Genomic DNA, 21855 nt, shown 5'->3' with positions numbered 1-21855 from the left:
TACTGGGAGGCTACGACTGAACATGCGGACATGAGAGTTACAGCTTGAGAGATGTACTCACTCACGTAGGTCATAGAAATTGACCTTTTTCTGAAGGTATTCAACCCTGTGATTTTGAATAGTTACGAAGCAGCAAGCAGTGCTTAGAGAGATGACAACGGCAGAAAAAAAAATCCAAGGAACTTGGAAAGAAGAAGTGGCACTGTAGCTCAACCACTGTCATACGATTGTGATGATGGATTGGGGGGAGGGGTCCTCCAACCCAACATCCATCTCATACTGATGCTCCCATGTCGCTACCTTCATCTTCAACTGCAGCCTCGGTGACCTCACGTGACCTGATGATATTGATTGGCTCCAATCAAGAATGATTTGCTGAAAATACCATTACTTCCCCATCACCATAAAATATGTTCTTCCTTTGGCTGGTATATCGTGGTCTCATGAAGGGGATAAAACCGAGTCTCTCTCTCGCATGGATGATTCAGCTTTCAATCTTAATTGTCCTCGCTTCCTCAGCTCCCTATGCAACAATAGACAGACTCCGCCCCCTTCTTCTCCACAAACTCTTTCATCACCATGGTAACGGTGATGGGAAGCGAGGCACGGATCCCTGAAGGCATCACAGCTGCAGATCATCTGCTGTAAAGTATCCAACAATGATGATGATGATAATGATGATGATGATAAAGAGAGAGTGTATAGGAGTCCTTGTTGTGGAGAGGGGGGATGGATGAAAGGGTAAGCATTGTGCCCAGAAATCATTCTTCGGCCCCACCCACGGCTCCCCTGGCATCGAGGCTGGCCGACTGGTCCGACGTGGACTGCTGTCGGCTGCGGCTGGGCTTAGGCTGCTTGGCTTCCCCGGCACCATCCACCTTCTGATTGGCACTGATGGGAGGCTGTAAGTGAACATGTTAACAGAAGAGTTAACAAACAGGAATCATACGACCAGCAAGCACACACATCTTTCCACACAGATAGAAATACTGTATACAATAAATCTTTTGCAATGTTTTTTTTTTTGCGAATTTAAAAGCACAAAAAAATATTAACTCTGTACGACTTGCACGTGGCGTGCACACATACATTTCTCCAATCAGTGCCGTACTCCACAAAAACCAGATGGAATATCCTTTAAAAATTAGATTTCATGAAATCTTGACACCCCCACTTGCCTGTTGGCCCTGGGCCAGTAATAGAAAAAAAAAAAATTATTCCCTGGTAAGAACGGGCAAGTAAACATCAACATCAACATTCATGAAAAAATTGTTCAAGCAACCGCATATTTCCCGCATACTTAGGCTCATACTTCAATTTTTGTAGGGCTTGCAGGAATCTAGAAGTACATTTTACCATGTGATGTACCGTTTTTTCTGCACTTTTCTGCACTTTACCTTGCCCTCATTTTTCGATCTTTTTATTTGAAGGATTGAAAGTCATACTTACAAGAGGCAATATCACATTATCGTATTTCATTCTGTTTGTCATACTACATACTATAAAATCATATTGGTTGGCATCTCTGCCTTCATGTCATACGTACCTCCACTCTGAAGTCCTCCAGTGTTCGATACTTCTTGAGGGCCTCGCTTAGCTCCGGCAGGATCCCCAGCTCCCTCCTACGAGAGTACTTCAGGTACGCCCAGAACTTCTCCAGGCCGTACAGTTGCCCTGTTTGAATCAGCCATCAAAAAGGAACAGTCATCACGGGGGAATCTCAATGCCAAAGATACATCTGTACTTGATTTCGACCTTCATTCACAACCTTGCTTTTTCCAAAAGATATCCCTACATGACTTGTGGGACTCACTTGTGGTATTGTGTAGACTTGGGGGGTCTAAATCTACCTTATCTACAACATCATTTTCTGGACAAGCAGATTTCACCGATATCTTAATCTCTCAAATGCATGCCAAGTGCTTGCACAGTGTCAAGATATTGCGTTCAGGGTGGCTTTAATTGTTTTTAAGAATCAAAGAATCAAAAGGGTAAAAATGTCATCAATATCAGACCTAAAACAAGAAAGTTACAGCATTTGTAATTTTTGAAAATTTTCACGGGAGAAAAATAGATGTTTCATTCATCTCTTGAACAATCATCCCTGCCCCTCTCCCTTCCCCCCTTCACTGTCCATCTGCTTCTGAATGGATTGGCTCCCATCATGTACACCAGTTGTTCCACTAACCTGACTCGTAGTCCCGCAAAGTCTCCAGCTGAAAGTCCTTGAAGATGTCAGGCCGGAACTTGACCTCGAGGCCGTAGCTGAAGAAGCGGAAGAGACACTCCACCCCGTAACGGTAGCCCTGCTTGCCGTCCTCCACCGCCAGGTTGCGGAACTCCTCGTACATCTTCTTGTTGAAGTTGGTGCGCAGGAAGAAGGACCAGAAGCGGAAGAGCGTGTTCATCTCCTGTGACTTGCCGATGCCCAGCTTCTTTCGTTCTGCATTTGCATGAGGAAAATGAGATAGACCATGCCATTATTGGAAATGAAATACACACAAAAAAAATTGTCAGCTTACTACAGCTTTGTTGGCAGTGGCATTTGACAATTTTCCCTTGAGTGGTCATTGCAGACAGATTTGACTGTATCAGGTGAATCACCTTCAACTATGAACAGAGCAGATGATCTTGGATCTATCCCGGTGAAAACTGAGAGCTGGCATTACCTTTAAGACATTTCTGGTGGTACTTGTGGTAGGCGTGCTGGGTGAAGTTGTTGTCCTTGAGCAGCTCGTGGGACGGATGCTCAAACTTGGGGAAGCTCTGCGGAGTGCCGTAGCTGGTACTGATGGGGGCTCCTTCTGACGGTGAACTGCAAAATGGAGAAAAAATAATAATATAGGAATGAAAATCTGACAAGTGGCAACTTACAGATGCACCATCTGTAAGTCAAAATTTAGTCTCCGTTTCAATTTGTTTTACTTCTCCACTTGTAAAAGTGAAATCATTATGACAAAATCAACAATGTTCACATCAAACATAAACAAGAGTATGTAAAAGAAATAGACATAATTATGTGAATAATATATGTACATACATTTCATTGTAGCATACAGGTAGAGGAGACCATTATCAGTGAGTAGGTTTCAATAGTCAGCAAATAGTGACAATCAGGCACACTGTCACATACACAAAGAGAGATATCTACACTATGAATTTACCAGTTTTGCCACCTCTATCTAACTTGTGAAAAGAATACATCAGGTTGTTATAAAGTCCTTTAACATTCTTGTTTTGAATCTATGCTGTATATCACTAGGAACGTCCGTTTCCATGTTCAGCCTTATCAAACACACCTATGAAGGCTGGTTGTAGTGATAAACATTCAATGGCACATCCTCTGTGAATAACTGGAAATATCCAAGATGCCAGAAGTCAATGGAGCATGAGCTGGGCTGGGAGCTGCTGAAACATCCACGCAGAGAAGGCCGCATTACCACATTCCGCGAAGCGCTTGCGGGTCGCCTATCCATCTCAGTTCGAAAAGCCCTGCGTCCGGTCCGAAGGGTTCTCCGGAAATCATCAACTACAAGCTTCATTCAAATCGCCACGAACAAACACTGTTATAAATACTCGTTTATTCCAAGAACAATCACAGACTGGAACTCACTCCCATCAACAGTTTCCAGCATCACAAACAAGGACTCCTTTAAAGCAGCAACCCTACAATACATCCAGGAGCAAAGAAGCTAGACCCCACACTTCTCTCTCCGCTCAATTTAACACCAGCGCACCCCCTGTCTGGTTGGCCCCTACTAAGGGGTGTTGGACAGTATACACGAAGAAGAATAATATATGGGTCCATGTTAATTTCTGCACAAAATCTTACCTTGTCGAAGCGTGCCTTGACCGCGGTGGGTGCTCTCTCGAGTCGAGAACCCAACCGACGTGACTCTCTATAGGTGGGTCCTCACTGTGCTTTGTCTTGCGTTTCCTTGGAGTCTACATAACGACAATCATGCAAATTGACAAATTGAAATTAATATATACAGGACTCGCAATCATCATCACTATCTAGACTGTAATATTGACAAGAAAGAATGGAGACAAAATTTTATTGAATGCTAAAAACAGAACGCCCCATCGTTCATAAATCAGCATGTCAATCACATAACATTCATTAAGCATCTGGCAAGTATGCCAGAGCCTTGTTGAGGTCTGCAAAGAAGCATAAGCATCCATTTCCTGTCCATCTCTGTCCATGCAAATTTGAGAGGACATAAATGCCAAAAACAAACCTGCAAATGTGCAAACAGTAAGCCTGCTAATTTGTAGAATTGCCTTGAAAAAAGAGAGATCTTAACCTATGCCTTTATCACACTGTATATGCCAAATATTTTGCAAGGTTTTTATCTTCACAAATATCATGAGAAAAGGCCACCGCACACTACACGATCAGACTGGTCTTAAAGTCTTAAGCCAAGCTGGGTCTTAAGACAAGTCGTACGACCGGACACCGCACACTACATGTCCGAACCTTAGGAGTAGGCTTACGACTGTAAAGCCCGCGCAGTGCGCACTGCGTGCGCTTGCATTTTACTGCATTGTGAATGGCTGAAAGCCTACGACCGGTCGTAGGAATTCAACATGTCAAATCTCTACGACTGGCGCTAAGACCCAGTCGTACGCCTAGAAAATGGCAAGACTGTGACGTCACACTTTTAGTCTTAAGGTCTTAAGACCAGTGAATCGGGGCAAAATCCTGTAGTGTGCGGCGGGCTTAAGGTGCTATTCGTGAATTTAACAACACACAAATATATTAACTCATACCCAGAAATGAACATGACATGTCTCACCTTGTTATCCACTGGCTTGGTCTCCTTCATGACTGGGTAGAACCTCGGCGACATCTGCGCCTTGCCGCGAGGCGTCTTGGGCGCCCTCAATGCCTCCCTCAGTTGGGGACCCTCCGGTATCGCTGTGGGCAATGACCTCGCCACCGCGGGTTCCACTTTGATGGAGCGAACTGTATCGTTTCAAACAAGTCATTGACGTTAAGGCAGCACTTCCAAAGAGTGGCAACATACAACACACATACATAACTACATTTTGATGTCTGCATTGTATGATTGTACTGTAAAAGCAGGAATGTTTACGTGCGTTTTAATTTAGGGAATTTCGCGAGCCTAGATTTGCGAAATTATAATGCCTTGGTCTACATTGTATGCATAGAATGCCAGTGACAATTGCAATATGTGAACAGCACCATAATGCCACTGTTCACGTCTTGTTTTATTTATTTTTTCCCATAATCTCTCTTTCTTTTTGCCCTTTGAACAAAAATTTCAATCATTAACAAAATATACACAAATCATCTCTGACTTAAAGTACTGACATTAAATTGCTAAAAAGTTACAATGACAGATTTCAATCATAAACACTAACTACATGTATTGTCAATGAATTGTTGTCCTGAAATAAATGAACAAATTCCACTACTGAATGAATTTCTTTTCAATGGGAACAGGGTATAGTGACTTCATACATTAGGATTTGGGTTTTTTCTACAAAGCGACAGGGCCGTTGCCACTTAATTGCAGAATGTGAACAGCACCTTGGTATAATCATTAGTCACAATGCCACTGTTCACATCTTCTTTTATTTATTTTTTCCCCTAATCTCTCTTTCTTTTTGCCCTTTGAACAAAAATTTCATGCCGCCAAAGAGGCCGTCGGCTCCAATTCGCAGAAATTTCATGCCGCTAATATATCTTATCACCTCCGCCAAGGGAGGAGGTTATGTTTTCGTTACCGTTGGTTTGTTAGTTAGTTTGTCCGTGTACAAAATAACTCAAAAAGTAGTTAACGAATTGGGATGAAACTTGCAGGAAAGGTTGAGAATGACACAAGTACCAAACGATTAACTTTTGGTAGTGATCCGAGAATTGTTGGGGAATTTATGAAGGATATTTGACATTTTGGCAGGTAGGGTCAATGAACTTGGGAGTTCAGGCTGCGCGTATTTGAGGTTTGCCTGCGCGCACTAACATGACTAAAGTGCGTGTTCTAGTTTCTGCTGGGGTGAGGTGCGCCGGGCAGCTGAGTGTTTATGACGTAACAAAGGCTTCTATTTTGGGAAATCTGGCAACTTTCAGCACACAATGCTATATGGGTGGAAATCACTGATATCTCTACGGAAGAACAAGATCAGTGATTAAAATGATTTGCATGCTTGGCGGAGGTCTGCGCTCTCAGAGTGCTTTTCTAGTTTTATAAGCCATCAGGAGCCTATCTCTGAAAGATGCTTGTAATCAATGACATTGGACAGATATGTCTTAGAGCCACTCGAAACACAAAAAATTGAATCATGACAACACGGATGTTTACAGTACTCACCAGCACTCTTCAGGATAGGAATGCCACCTTCCTCCACATCCCTGGACGCCTCCTCCGAGGCATCACCCTTGGGCGGGGCCGGGGGCACCTGTTGCCTGGTATGGGGCTTCTCGGGGGTCAGGTTGGAGAACTCCTCGTTCGTGATGGTCTGGATCTTGCTGAACGCCATGGCGGCTATGGGCCCAGCACCAAACCCACCAGGGGCCATTGCAGCAAGTTCAGCCTGCGAGAGAAGCATATTAACTAATTATTATTTTCGCTCGTCATGTAGCCTGGGCACTCGAACAGGCCAGGTTTGGTAGTAATACAAATTTAACATTACAAAATATTTACAGACTACTAGTACCTACTTTTGTGCAAGGACATCTAGAAGTATACATACTGTGATATGCAGTAATGCAATACATCTCTTTAAAGAAAAGAGAAGTGCGAGTCTGACAGCATTTGAGATATGACCTTTTTGTTTTTCATTCAGAGACTAAAAAAAAAAGTGTGCAAACATATGTCATTTTGCTCTTCAATGTTGTACATCACTGGTCTTTATGATGATGTATTTTGGAAGAGACACTCCTTCCACCTATGAACATGCTGCAGTTTTTCATTGTGAAGATGCTGGTCTCCTAACCACTTTGATCTGAACTTTGTGCATGAAAGAAGACAACCTTATTGCAGGAACATGACATACACACAGCAGCATTAGATGGGGGGGGGGGGGTGGTTCATAAGCAGGCTTAGATAACAACAAAGGGACTATCAAAACACAAATGGACAAATAACCTCCATTGTTTCACTATCACAAAACTAGTTTTGTTTCCTTTCTTTCTTTTGAGCAATTTAATTCAGAAAGAACACCAAATGAGCCAAACGTTATGCAAAGAGCAATGGTCATAAAACACTGCATAGAGTGTTTCATACTAATTTCAAATATTTGCATGACACATCAAGAGTTAAGTGGAGTCAAAGGCATAATTTACCATTTGCAGATGAAACGAAAACCCAGCATAAGTGTTTTAAAATAGTTCTAAAATGCCAGTTAGGGATAGAAACAACCACTGTAAAAATTTGAATCTGTATAATCGATGTTAAGTGTTGTTAAATACACAAAATGTGAACAATAGTTATAATAAAAATGTTTCCAGACTAAACCGCCTACAGTTACGGTTTATAGAGAAAAACATTGATATCTCCTTATATTTTAGGCTTTATTGCGAAAACTTTATATGGTAGGATGTTTTGTGATACAGCAGACCTGCACATATGCATCAAATGTGATATCTTGAACATTTTTGAAATCGCTGCTCCCAAAGGTAAACTGGACCTCTAAGTATGATCTAAACTGAGCAGAGCAAAGAGCTAGTCCGCACCATGGAGGGGCATTCATCCTCCCACAGGTCCATCTCATAGTAGTAGAGACCGTCGTTGATGATCTTGGCCAGCTCGGCCGTCATCTTGGAGCGGGACATGTGATAACCGGTCCTGTCGCCCCCGGGGTGCTTCTTCAGACAGGGCGGGGTCTGCGTCACAATGATGATCTTGTTGATCTCGTTGTCGGAGATCTCGTAGTCCTCATCGTCATCGTCAGACCTAGGAATGTAAAAACAAATAACTTGAATGACTAAAACAAATATTTTATTCCTTGAGTGTTCACTGTAACTTCCACTGATGTACAAAAGTAGATACAATGTTGCATTATTATATATTTTCTTTTCCTTTTTGCTGTTTTGCTCCTTATTCTTTCATTTAAGTATAAACATAAATTGCTTCAGGTGTATTCAAGAGTGCCAAGTTGACTTACAAGTGGGTAATATACACTTTAAGATCCAACTGCATCTGCTTAACCCTAAAGGGCCGGGAGGGGGGGGGCAGAATCCCCCCCTCCCCCGTTTCGCGCTATAATTCTGTAACGCGAGAAAGCCTTGTTTCAAAGCTTCTTGACTTTCTTTGTTAAAGTCTCGCCCAACTTTTGAGACCAAATTTGCAACGTCCGAAGCAACACCCATTTTTGTAACGGCATGTCGCCCCAAAACAGGCACAATTTTGTGATTTTGTGTACATTTCCTATGGAAAACGGTGCTCTGTCATGGAAGTCATAAAAACCTGATTATTTTTACAATTAATCACTTTCACTGATTAATTCTATGCTAATTATGGTAGAAAAGTGGTCAGTGACAATTTCCAATAAAAAAACAAAGAAAAAGCAAGTTGAAAAACAAAGAAATACGTAAGAAATTCTGAAAATAATACAATACATAAGAATTGATATGACTTTAGGAAGTTTTTATGATGTACAATTGTTGAATATGATAAAAAGATATATAAACCAAAAAGTAGACTCTCAATGTTTTTAACTTGGCTAAAGTATGATCTTGAGCTTAATTTGCATAATTAATTATTTAAAATCAAAAATTGATTGTTTCAAAAAATCTTATGACACAATCTTGTAGATTACAACGTGGGTGTCACGCACGCCAAATTTCATCGCGATAGCACCACTGATGGGCGAGATCTCAGCGGGGGCGGAATCCGCCCCCCTCCGGTTTTAGCATAGCCAAAAAAGTCCCGCCTGATTAGGGTTGAAAGAATAAATCAACACATCCCCTTTATCGATACACTTGGATATAAAATAGTTATGCCAGCACACTCAAAACACAAACAAGGAAGTATGTTTACCATTCAGAAAACGTGTTCTTCCTCCCCGTGATCTCAGTCAACTCCTCGTCGAACTGGAAGTCCAACTCCTCCTTGGCCCCCTCGGGGTCACGGAAGTCGGGCTGGGGCGACGTCGCTCGCTGGTGGGAAAGGAAATATCACGAGAGATAGAGAGAGTGAGGGCATTGTGAGAGAGGTAAGAGCTAATCAAGGATAATAATGTCTTAGTCTATAAGACTGCTCAGAGAAGTCCTGTTAGAGAGATTGCAATGTTCATTAGGAGCCTTGCATCATCACCTAGGCCACCCAAAGAGGGCGCTTTACTTCTCCCTTGGTGACTCACCGCAATGGCAGAATTCTTTGCTTGCATCATCAGTAGGAGCTAAGCATTGAACATTATACACAGAAACAACCAGGATCCCCTTGGAATTCATCCCGACCAAAACAACTGTAGGTTACAACAAATAAATTATCAAAATTAATTGCAGTGACCATGTAATAACAAAAATGCCCCCAGATAACTGGTAGCAGCCAACCTCTTAGAATGGACTCTGAAACTCTTAAATGCTGTAACTGCTGTATATTGATGATAAACCATATTTCATATATTCTTTTGTCAGGTAGTGGTAATTATTTGATTTTTCAACGAGCAGACTGCAGCAATTGGGATCAAGTCTGCACAGGTCATGGTCTTAAATTGTATATCTTCTTAATTTTTAGCAAATACAAGTGACAAATTTCTGCACCTTGTCTTTGGGGGTCGGGGCCTTGTGTCTCCTCTTCACCTCAGTCCAGTTGCCTGGCTCCTTCTCCGGCAAGCTTGTGGACAGTCCAGGGGTCCTGGGCGTCTGTAGGGTGGACTGTCCGCCAGCAGGCACCCCATTCTCTGGTACCCTCTCGTGCACATTATTCTCCCCTGGAGTGGGGGAAACTGGAGCTGACTCTGAAATACAAAGGGGGAGGGGGGGATTGGTATTGGTAAAACAGAGAGAAGAATGATATTATAATCTCGCTTTCAAACATACTACTGAGAGCTTGTCGTAGAATCAATCCTTCTATCAGGATGATATCATTTATGAGATAAGATAGCAGTCTTAGCAATCACAATAATTTAGTCTTTGCAATCTTTGTGGAAAAACTGTGCTTGCAAATTTCAATCATTAACAAAAGATACACAAATCATCTCTGACATTAAATTGACATTAAATTGCTGAAAAGTTACAATGACAGATTTCAATCATAAACACTAACTACATATATTGTCAATGAATTGTTGTCCTGAAATAAATGAAGAAACTGAATGAATTTCTTTTCAATGGGAACAGGGCAGAGTGACTTCATACATTAGGATTTGGGTTTTTTCTACAAAGCGACAGGGCCGTTGTCACTTAATTGCAGAATGTGAACAGCACCTTGGTATAATCATTAGTCACAACGTCACTGTTCACGTCTTTTTTCTTCCCCCCCCCCCCCTAATCTCTTTTTCTTTTTGCCCTTTGAACAAAAACTTCATGCTGGCAAAGAGCAAGCTACTACACCATTCCAAAACATTTTTTTTATTATTATCATTACTACTATTAATTGCGTGAGACTAATATATAGCACTGAAATTGAACCATCAAATTCAGGGAGATTCCACACAGCAACCTGGAGATGTGAGAGTGTTACATGCATCTCAGTGAGCAATATATAACCCAAGTCACATCTCATTCTAGTATCTCTTGTGTATCCCTGTTAAATATCATTAGATACCATAGGATGGCTGTATGCTTAATATCTTCTACCAAGTCTGAAAAGAAGACTAAATGTTAAATACATCAGATCACGACAGTGCATTTCTAAGCAGCTATATTCCTCTAAACTCAAACAGGGGTCTGGTCTCACGGGGGATCCAAACACTCCCCTCCTCACCTGTGTCATTGTGGTAAGGGTACGGCTTGCCGGGGACGAACTCAGGGCTATCATAGGAGAGCTCAAACTTTGTGGTGGAGCTCTGGTCCCTGATGACCCACTGCTCGGGGGACTGGATGCAGCGGATCTTGGTCTGATCGGGTGACAGCTCCACCTCCGTACTGTCGCTGAGGGCCTGCCCAGCCAAACAGAATCAAGAGTGGAAAAGAGCAATAGACCATTTTGGTAATGTATTCAAATTCTATGCATGCTTTGCTCACAAAAGCTGCCACTGACAACCACAAAGCTTGCCAAGGTATTGCCGTACCTAGCAGCAACTAAGTGAAATCCTAACGAACTTGATTGAAGGGAACAAGTTAATGAGAATGCTTTTTTTTTTAAGGCTGCTGCAAAAAGAAACATCCATGAAATATCGTATTCTACATAAAGTTCAAATCTGCTTTAATAAATAAAGTAATATCAAACAAACAAATAATAAAAATCTCATAAGAACTGACTTGAAAAAGGAGGGACGTAGAGGAAAACGTCCTAGAATGTCAAGATTGATGTGCTCTCACAACAACAAACAAGTGCTATGAGAAGCAACCAAATGACTGACATGTACACAAAGATAAAGGCCTCATCAGACAAAACCCAGCAAAGATATATGGGTCAAACTGTTGCCTAATCTTTTGAGGAACAAGCCAGTAAATGGCCTAAAAATGACACAGCAACAACAATGAGCTCTACAACTTACCCTGGTGATTAGGGAGTAGTCACTGGTCAGAGCCTTGACCCGATGGAAGCTGGCGATCAGACTGACAGGCAGGTAACCCTCACTGTCCATCTGTGGGGAGGAGGATGGTCAGATAAACAGGAAACATGAATTTACACTCCTCACAAGATTGAACGGTTGTGAGAATTGTGCCAAACTGTCAGGCACTGCCAGCCAAAATTTAGGCATCATCACTAGCTGCTCTTCACATTTTTACACACTGCCGAACTTTCAAAGCACAGAGCCACATAAATTAAATCATTTGAAAGAACCTATACTATATTTCAAATTTCTCAGACCACTTCACAGAAGGTTTATTTCATAACACTAAAGCAAGACGGATTACGATGCAGACAATATAAAACTCCAACCCACAGGTTCGAAATAAAAAGCAAACTTTAAATAGGGAGGGATAGTTCCTGCTATTAACAACATAAGCTTCACTGAAATTACGCTGCCCCCTCCATCCACAATAGGGGCAGGGGGCAAGATCTGTCTATAACACGAATCATCTTACCTTATTTCTCAGGAATATATCCTTCACAAGGTTTGCAACACTGAAGTAGTATTCACTGCAATAAGAAAGAGCACATCAACATACAAAATATCATCAATTAAGCTTTGTCTGTAACACATCACCGTATGAACCACCGTCAGTAGGACGGTAAGTTTCAAAATACATGGGTCCCGATATGAACAATCTTTTAATTTCAACAGGGATCTGGCCAGAATTAGGTGTTTTGTTTTTTTTTCACAATAAACTTTGCTCTTTGGCGAGAAAACAAAAGTGAATCTGCCTGTCTCAACAAACGTCATGAATAATTCATAAGATTGGGAAAATCAATGAAACTGAGTATCAAAGGTAAAACAAAAACAAAATCTTGAAAAGTTAATGACTGCCTTCACAGATATGCCAATTCAGTATAACATGCGTGAAAAACATCTTTGAGCAAAATGGACATAAGTAGCACGACATATATATACTACAATATCAGTGTAAGCAAGTACGTAACATGGCAGTCATCTAAAAATAAAGTAAATAATTACACTCCTTTTGCCGACACATAATCATACAAGCATGATGCCACAATTGCTTACTTATGAAATCAATCTACTGTCTTTTTTATATGAACCTAGACCTACATTTGCTTCTTCACGTAGTCCTTCAGCGTGTTCTCGTCGAGCGAGAATCCCAGTCCAGCATTCCTGGGTGTAAACACCGGTGTGGAGCCGTCGTAGAACACTGGGCTGGTGTACTGGGGCGTCACAAACTGTGGAGTGTCAAAGTCGAACTCGGCGCCCGGGCCGCTGCCGCTGTCAGCGCTGATATCGTAGTACTGCCGCCCATAGTCCGAGAATAATTCAGATTCAGGCGATGCTGGATGAGGATAAACGATACATATTACCAATCTGGTCCGTGCTTTCAATATATAATCAGAAAATAAGGATAGAGACTGACTCAAGCTTGTTTAACTCTATGTATGCCACATTATCCTGAGACTAAAATACATTAGTGCTTTCGGAAAACATTCTGTTTTTCAAAGCCATGTAAATTTTTTACAGAACCGCTCATCTTAGAAATGTGGACGGAAAAGTTATTGAAAAATTTGCAAGTTTTGCTGTGATGAAAAGACAAAGCTATGGCTATGACGCTTTCCAGATACTGTGGCATACTACGATTAATGGGTTGCTTTGAACACGGTTGTGCATTTGGGAAAAATATGCAAAGTTGGCAAGATGTCAGGTGAGGAGTTAAAGGGAAGATAAACCCCAAGAGCAATGTGGATTGAGTGAAAGCAGCAACATTAGTAGAACACATCAGTGAAAGTTTGAAGAACATCGGACAATCGATGCAAAAGTTATGAATCTTTAAAGTTTTGGTGTTGGAACCGCTGGACGAGGAGACTACTAGAGGTTATGACGTATGAGTGGACAACAATACCAAGAAAATATAAAGAAAATACTACAAAATTCCATTTTTCATGAAAATTACAAATTCCATCAACTTTATATTGACATATGTTAAGGGTAGCAATTATTCCCCCTGCTTTCTGAAAGCGATTGGTCCATTGCTCTTTCATAATTCTAGAAAAGTGAATTTTTGTTGAATTTCCTTTATATTTTCTTTGTATTGTTGTCCACTCATACGTCATATCCTCTAGTAGTCTCCTCATCCAGCGGTTCCAACACCAAAACTTTAAAAAATCATAACTTTTGCATCGATTGTCCGATTTTCCTCAAACTTTCACTGATGTGTTCTACTAATGTTGCTGCTTTCACTCAATCCACATTGCTCTTTGGGTTTACCTTCCCTTTAAGGGTGACACATTTAATTTTCTATTCAATCTTTTATTATATTTATATAATTTCCACTATTCCTTTTTTATTACCATTGCAGTTTGCATTATGTGTATATTAGCTGTTGTCACCATTACAAGAACTGGTTTTATTTATTACAGAAGTACCCTAAGGATTTGAAATCATACAACTTGCACACAGTCACAGTGCACATGGCGGAATTATGTGACCAGTTTACCATATGTCAGTGAGAGCCAAAGTGTTCACGCAAACAAACACTACATGCTACACGACTCAACTACATGTATGCCACTCCTTCAGGTCATGTCAAAAGAATTTCTAGAAGGTGTATGGTCCCCCCTCTTAAAAGTCGTTACTATCACATTTCAGAGCAATCATTCTCAAAACCATCTACATTCTCACAGAAAATTCTCTGTCTATAGTGTCAAATTCAGGGAGAAAATCTGTACTCTTTATATGGATATTTAATATGGATTATATTAGTTCCACATTCATGATCAACATTTTCAGTTCCGTGGATAACATGTTTATAAATATGGTCAAGTTCAACATGGTGGTCCTGAGGAAGCTACAGGGTATTCAATTTCTCCAGTTTGTATTGAAATCAGTATCATTTTTTTAAAGTACTCGTTGGTAGAGATGACCCGTCACAAACTCATGCCTAGTGCCTCCACACTGGTTATGTCCCCACTCAGGAGGCACTACTATCCAAACTCTTTGCCACAAGCTCACTCTGTTCGTGGTTGGTCGCTGGCGAGTCCAGGCTGTTGCTCTGCCAGAAGTCCCTGGAGTAGCCACCGCGCCCGCCCCTCCCTCGGCCGCCGCCTCCACCCCTGCCCCTGCCCCGTCCTCGCCCTCGGTACGCCCGCTGGTTCTGCCAACTGCGGCTGTCCACACTGGAAGCACTGGGACTGCGGCTCCGCTCCTCCTTGGGTGGGGCGAACCCAGCAGCTGGAAGAGGAATGATTTTCATGTCTTCAAAAGTTTGCCAAGTACTCAGGACACTAAGGCAATCCTTACGCTTAACCTTGAGTTTTGTCAAATTGATCATGTTGATGTTGGCATAACCTTTAACCTAGCATTGAATACCAGGGCATGTTTTAAATTATATGCCAAAATCACATTGGTACAATAACCACAGTCTTCCTTGCTATGATCAAACAAAATATGATTTGCAAATGAGGGCGATAAACTTTTAGAAGCATTTAACGCTCAATCAGATCCATGCCATATTCCTACAAGCTATATATATCAGCTGTGCACCTAGCAGCTTAAAATTAGCATTCAGACATAGTTTCATGCTCATTTATACATTATCAATATAAAAAAATTCAATTTGACAGCTCAACAATGAAAGAAATACCATAGCATCAAGACATCATTGATCTGTCTTGTCCACCTAACTCAAGTAAATCCTGAAAGAAAAATGAAGCATTCGAAGCATTTACCACAGGTTTTCAAATTGCAACTGACCACACCAGGATAACAGACAGATGCACGCAAAAAAAAACTCGAGGTTTTCCACAGTAATCAAGTGACAATTATATCCAACTTTGAGCAGGCACAACGAAGGGGTCAGAATTTTGTTTTTGCTGTTGTTTCAATTTCCAACAGCCAAACAGGTAACTGGCACTAACACAAAACATGCTGTCTTGGTACAAGAGCACTTAAAGGTCCTGTCTACCTTTGGGAGCAGTGATTTAAAAAATGTTCAAGATGTCACATTTGATGCATATGTATAGGTCTGTTGCATCACAAAACATCCTACCGTATAACATTTTTGCAATAAAGCCTAAAATACAAGGAGATATCAGCATTTTTCTCATTATACCGTAACTGTAGGCGGTTTAGTGTGGAAACATTTTTATTGCACCTATTGTTCACATTTTGTGTATTCAACAATACTTAACATGGATTATACGGATTTTAATCTTTACAGTGGTTGTTTCTATCCCTAACATTTTAGAACTATTTTAGAGCACTAATGCTGGGTTTTCGTTTCTTCTGCAAATGGTAAATTATGCTTTTAAGATGAATCCTGGGAGGTTTACATACCTTTGGTAAGAGTCTCTCTACTCGTTCTGCCTTCTCCGTAAGCCCTTCCCGGCCTCTTGGCGGTGGCAGGGTCGCCTGCAGAGCGAGGTGCCTCCCTCCAGTTTGTATCCCGGTCGCTGTCCCTCATTGGCCTCTCGCGCATCCTGCCGTCGCTTTTGGGGTTGCGTCCTCGAGGATCACGACCCTTGCTGCGCGGCTCTGGCGGGTCGAGCGGAAGAGGAATCCACTTCTGTTTTTTGTCTGCAAAGGAAGACGCATGAACACAAGGTACACAATGAGCCTCTTCATTTTGGTTCACTCAATGTGTACAACAGTATTCTTCTTTTTTAACTGTTTTCCACGATTTGAAACTTTAGATACCATTATGTCACCATATTCAGCCTCCAGTTAAAGGTAATTCTAAAATTCAAATGTGTGTAGTAATACATTTTTCTTTTCTTTTAGATAGGAACAACAAACTACAGTCAAATTTGTCTTAGCAACAACTTGTCTATAGCGGCCACCTGCTGTATACAACCACTGAAAACAATTCCCTCCAAGAGAAAAAGCATGTTAAAGAACCTGTCTACAGCGGCCACCTGTCTGCAATGGCCACTTTTTCGTCTCTTGCGTGGCCACTATAGGCGGGTTTGACTGTACATGCAGGTCACTTGACTTTGTTCTGCAAATTGCTTTCGAGAACTCTAACTGCCACAGCTACAGCTTGACGACAATCAGCTTGAAACTTTAACACCATCGCTACAAGAACAATGATCAGTCATATTGTCTAAATTGTCTAAATCTAAGTCTCTTTACGACAGCTCTCAAACTTCTTCATCATCAAGACCGTACATCAGACGAACATTTCTGCAATCTATACCTTTACCACGATTTTTCTTGTTCTGTTTTTGCCCATCCTGCCCACTCTCATGACGCTCCTTCTTGGATGAGGCATTGGCGGCAGGAGGAGCAGCGGGCGGGGTTGCCGAACCTGCTGGCGATTTCACGTCCTTGGCCTCCTGTGGGGTTGCCACTGGCGACTCCGAGGGTGGCACGGGGGGAGACACAGCACCGGTCGCGGCAGCGTTGGTGTTGGGGGTTTTCGTAGAAGAGACAGTTTCAGTCTGGTGGGATGCCTGCTGTGGGGAGGGGCTGGGTGTGGCTGGACCGGTGAGCGGGGGTGTCTTAGCTCCTCCCTGAGAACTAGCTTCTTTCTTGCGCCTGGGAGACTGAGGGTCCTGTCAAAAAGTAATAACAACAATAAATTTAAACAACAATCACTGTACATATCACACATGATTGGACGCGGGATGATAGGATAAACTCTCTTGCAAAGGATCCCTCTTCCCTTACTTCATATTCTCATTAATGATACTGCAGGGGCCAGTCTGTTAGTGTTGTAAGTTCTAGGCTACAATTCATTCAATGTACATTAACCTCTCCTCATTTTGAGACCGATACTAGTATGCTATGCATTCAATATGGCAAAGGAACAAATGTATTCACAAGTACATTGTAATAAATATCTGCATGCAAATGACCTTTGGGGAATCTTTGACTTGTTGTATTAAAATTGATCTCTGCATCAGACTGGCTGCGTTCCCTGGTTCATCATACATCACAACGTTTATGCAAAACTCTCTCTCAAGAACTGCAGACATTTTACAAATCTTCAGAATTGTCAGTCATACATTTACCATATTCCAGTGCATGGCATTTAATGCTTACACCGATGAAAAAAATTGAACAAAACTTTCAATAGTATACATTTTTGCAAGGTTGGGGGAAAGTGAAGAAGAGGATCAGCACAATTACATACATATGTAATGTCTCTATGTGAGTGAGTGTGTGTGTGTGTGTGTGTGTGTGTGTATGTGTGTGTATGTGTGTGCATGTTTGCGTGTATAAGTGTGTGAGTATCATAATCATATTGGGGTGTGTATGTCATGCTTGTGTGTATGTAATGTGTGTGAGTGTGCGTTCATGCTTGAAAATCTTCGATCTCTACTCACCGTTCCTTCCTTGACTGCAGCGCCCAAAGACGGCCAGCTGTTCAGGTCATTGAAATCACTCGCCTGCATCGGAGGACCACATATAAACGTGATGATGTCACAATCATTATCAAAATATCCATAGAAACCACTCAACTCCTTAGCACAGAATGAAAATTCACCAGCAACAACTCTTTTCAATCTAGGCTGTGGCCCTAAATATTCACCTTTTTTTTTTTTATGGCAAGTTCAATTTCACCCTTTAAATCTTCACTCTCCCTTTCTCTTTCAACAAGCTATGGCCATTGAAAACGAAGACTTTCCACTGAGTGAGCTGGTAAAATAAGTGTCATTAACCATTACACAGTCCACTATAAATAGCTCAGTGGACTAAAGCACCAAACAACTGAACAGACTCTACTAACAAACAATCCAACGGGCAGAGGGCATAATATTGTGTTCCCTATACTCAACTAGCACAATAAATTGTAAGAACAGTGTAACAACAGTCAAATCATATGACTGAAACATGAAGACTGCTAACACAACAGGAAACTATGCCAATTAAGCCAGTTCGTAATTCTACTTTGCGCATGAGCAGAAAAAGTTCATTGGTACCAAAATGCATGATGGTTTTTAAATTCACGGAGATAAGAATGTTCTGTGATATAATGGTTATTCATGCAATCCTTGTACATGATACTGCCATTACATCCACTGACTGAAAACCTGGTATTTGGCAATACCAATATAAACATGCTTTAATGCATTCAATACCAATATAAACATGCTTTAATGCATTCAATACGAATATAAACATGCTTTAATGCATTCAATACAAAACAAAGAGATGGATGCTTCCCCCGAGGGTTGTTTGACGGACCATTCTGGTCACCTGGTCTCGCTATGCAAGATCATTTTTTGTTGAACACGAATTCCATAAATTGTTACGCCGGGCAAACTTACCGGTATGCCTTATGTTGCTTTGAATATGAGTGAAGTGCCTAACCCACTAAAAAAATAGAAAGGTCATTTGTACCAACGTGCACATGAGCTAATTACGAACTGGCTTATTCTCTCGATACCCTTCGACTCCACCTAATTTTCTCTGTTTGTTAAGCTGTTCCTTTTAGTTTGATGAGATCATTCACAGTAAGCATCTCACTGATGGAAAACTTTTGCTTTCAGAGAAATTTGACACAAGAGAAAGTTGTCTTGGATCACAGCAGAGAGGAAGAGGAGAGACATAAAGACACATGCATGAGCACTTGACTGTCTGTTTAACTGTCTATGTAATCCTTAAAAACCTGAAACTTGCAAGTACTATATCTGTCTTGGTCATGTGACTACTGCCTACATTGTATGATATATATATATATAAAGCCTCTTGCATAGTAATTATAATTATTATTATTATTTTTTTTTTTTTGCTTCAGAGAGCTCGATTGTCCTCTTCATGTTCCCTTTGCTTAAGTATGGAATAAGGTGTCTCTTTTTAAAACAATGCAGCAATAAATTCATGCGCAAATATCACCTTTTTTTTAATGCAACAAGCTCACATTCAAAGTTGTGAACCAGCCATCATGAGATGCTAGTGTGTACAAATATCATAGGTCAATTTCTGAAACTGCTTTACATTGACTTAATAACAATGTGTATCTCTGTGAGGTAGTTTCAACATTCAACTACACTGCAAAGCTTCATTTCAAGGTGGGAAGCAATCTTTATCTGTCTCCCCTCCTCTACCAATCTTATCAATCCATCTATCTGTACATTATATCACTGATTCATCTTTCCACTTATCTACCTAAACATTTATTTAGCTACTGGTACATTCAAATCAATCCCCTCTCTCTCAGGAAAATTTTCCTGTCACCGACAAAGTTGGTTTTCATCCCTTTCCATCCATTTACTATACCAGTAGCAATATCTATCTATCTACTATTATAAACAGATGAATATATAAACTGGAAAATTAGAAGGAAAAAAAAGAGAGAAAGGGGGGGGGGAGGGAGAATAGAGTCATTTATTTTTACCAACTGGTAGATGATTACCAGTCAAATTGGAAGTTTAACACCCTATTATTCATCCAATCACTGGTGGGGATTATTATAAATCAGCTCCACTACACAACGTATCTCACATCTATGGCTCAGCACATGCTATGGAGCTTTCGTAGCTCCATGCTCAACAGAAAAAACACTCACAAGTTGATAGACACTCCCCTCCCCAAACCCCACCCAGATGAGCACTAGCTACTCACCACTGCGTTGCTGACTTTCGACGCAGCCTTGACAACAGATGGTGCAGAAGTTGCTGGTACCGATGCAGTCACTGTTGCCGGGGTTTCCTTGTGCTCTGATAGTAGCAAAGTAAAAAAAAAAAAAAAAAGGACCCTCCATTAAGAAATGTAATGATAGAAGGAACAAGAGACAAAATATACATCAAGCACAATGCTGAGAAATGACCATGATTTCTACTTCACCTGTTAAGTGTATCACCACTTACTGTATACGCCGAATATTTTGTGAATTTCGCGAATCTGGTGCTATTCGCAAAATTAAAGACACACAAAAATTTTGACTCTGATCCCGATGTGAATGTGACGTACGAGTGTACACTTCTCCGTTCAGTACAGGACTCCACGATCGCGAATTACATGGCGTACATGTATACAGTAACAGACAAAAGTCAAATGAGGGCAAATGAAAATCATATCTACATTTTCAACATCAGAAAATGGTTGATAGTTATTTATGTATCATATTTATTTGTGTCAATGTCATGAACTTCTGTTGATCACTGTGAAGGATATTTAAGTAATTATGTAAGTTACCAATTCCCAGAAGAGTGACCACAGATATGCAGGACTAAATGGTACAAACACAATCTGCTTTTTCTATTATTGTAAATAATAATAAACCGTCTACAACAGTTACAGTTATGATTTAACTATTTCAACCATTTGAAATTATTCCGTGCCATGATTACCCTTACACTTCCACTATTCAAACACTGAACATGTTTCTGCATGTAATGCAATTATGACTACCCTGACACTCACATCAAACTTCAAAGGAACTTTCCAATAAGATATCACATCCCCTAGCATAACTTATTCAAGCTTTATTCAAGAATGTTTCCTCGTGGCACTTCATCTTTACTCATACATGAAAGTTTGCATGGTATTACGGACTGGTCCAGATGGAGAATAAATATAAACATCATTGGTGTTATGTAGATGTAATTTTTCCCTCTGATTTTACCTTCATGAAAAAGATCAATTCATACTCGGAATATAAATGGGCTGATCCACTTTTAATACACCAAAACAAAAACAAAAATCTATTTCACAATGCATCTGTGACACAGGTTCATGTACATTGTATTCAGTGCACACAGTGCGCTAAAGTATACTTTTAGTGTGGTGCGGGAGTAATTCTACATGCAGTCTTGGATTAAGACTACATGTATGTGACTGCTGGTACACATGCATTTTAATGAAGCTGCCACAAATGAGAACACAGCTGGAGAAATATCGCTCTTGTGCTAATGCCACGCCACACTCCAGTGATCACGTTAGACTGGGGAAAAAGTGCTTCTCCTCAAATTTGGGTGAAAGTGTTTCAAAAAAGAAAAGAAAGAGGAGATGGCAAGATATCTCAAAATTAAAATCTTGGTCACTGGCCTGAAATTTGAGACATCGACGCCCACTCAGTGGGGATTTGTCCTTGAGATCCATCATGTCTGGTTGGGACATCGTGATTTTCACGGGCTACCAGGCAGAATTGCGCCCTCTTTAATTTATAGCCGGTGACGCATTAGGTCACCATGTCGCGGCACAGCCACTAGCCTGGGC

The 21855-nt window shown here is 41.0% G+C and overlaps 1 protein-coding gene across 3 annotated transcripts in view; it reads right to left on the bottom strand.

Annotated features, from left to right (window-relative positions):
* Nucleotides 1-761: 761 nt before the first annotated feature.
* Nucleotides 762-21855, bottom strand: part of LOC139725030 (la-related protein 1B-like) — a 40643-nt gene continuing 19549 nt past the window's right edge. For 2 of the 3 annotated variants that reach the window (XM_071636117.1, XM_071636119.1), the window contains 19 exons: nt 20260-20354; nt 18018-18080; nt 16886-17243; nt 16027-16266; nt 14704-14922; nt 12796-13030; nt 12170-12224; nt 11635-11724; nt 10899-11073; nt 9734-9930; nt 9009-9127; nt 7703-7922; nt 6339-6561; nt 4800-4969; nt 3833-3945; nt 2670-2815; nt 2189-2443; nt 1547-1674; nt 762-902 (listed from right to left, as the gene is read on the bottom strand). In XM_071636117.1, the coding sequence (XP_071492218.1) occupies nt 762-902; nt 1547-1674; nt 2189-2443; nt 2670-2815; nt 3833-3945; nt 4800-4969; nt 6339-6561; nt 7703-7922; nt 9009-9127; nt 9734-9930; nt 10899-11073; nt 11635-11724; nt 12170-12224; nt 12796-13030; nt 14704-14922; nt 16027-16266; nt 16886-17243; nt 18018-18080; nt 20260-20354 (3242 nt within the window). The remainder of the gene's footprint in view (nt 903-1546; nt 1675-2188; nt 2444-2669; nt 2816-3832; nt 3946-4799; nt 4970-6338; nt 6562-7702; nt 7923-9008; nt 9128-9733; nt 9931-10898; nt 11074-11634; nt 11725-12169; nt 12225-12795; nt 13031-14703; nt 14923-16026; nt 16267-16885; nt 17244-18017; nt 18081-20259; nt 20355-21855) is intronic. The other variant, XM_071636118.1, reaches the window with a different exon arrangement.

The sequence above is a fragment of the Diadema antillarum genome, unplaced genomic scaffold (assembly GCF_040938485.1).
Source record: "Diadema antillarum isolate AM-2024a unplaced genomic scaffold, OU_Dant_1.0 seq00000009_RagTag, whole genome shotgun sequence".
Taxonomy (NCBI): Eukaryota; Metazoa; Echinodermata; class Echinoidea; order Diadematoida; family Diadematidae; genus Diadema; species Diadema antillarum.
Note: the sequence above shows the minus strand (reverse complement) of the source record. Positions and strands in the feature narration are given on the sequence as shown.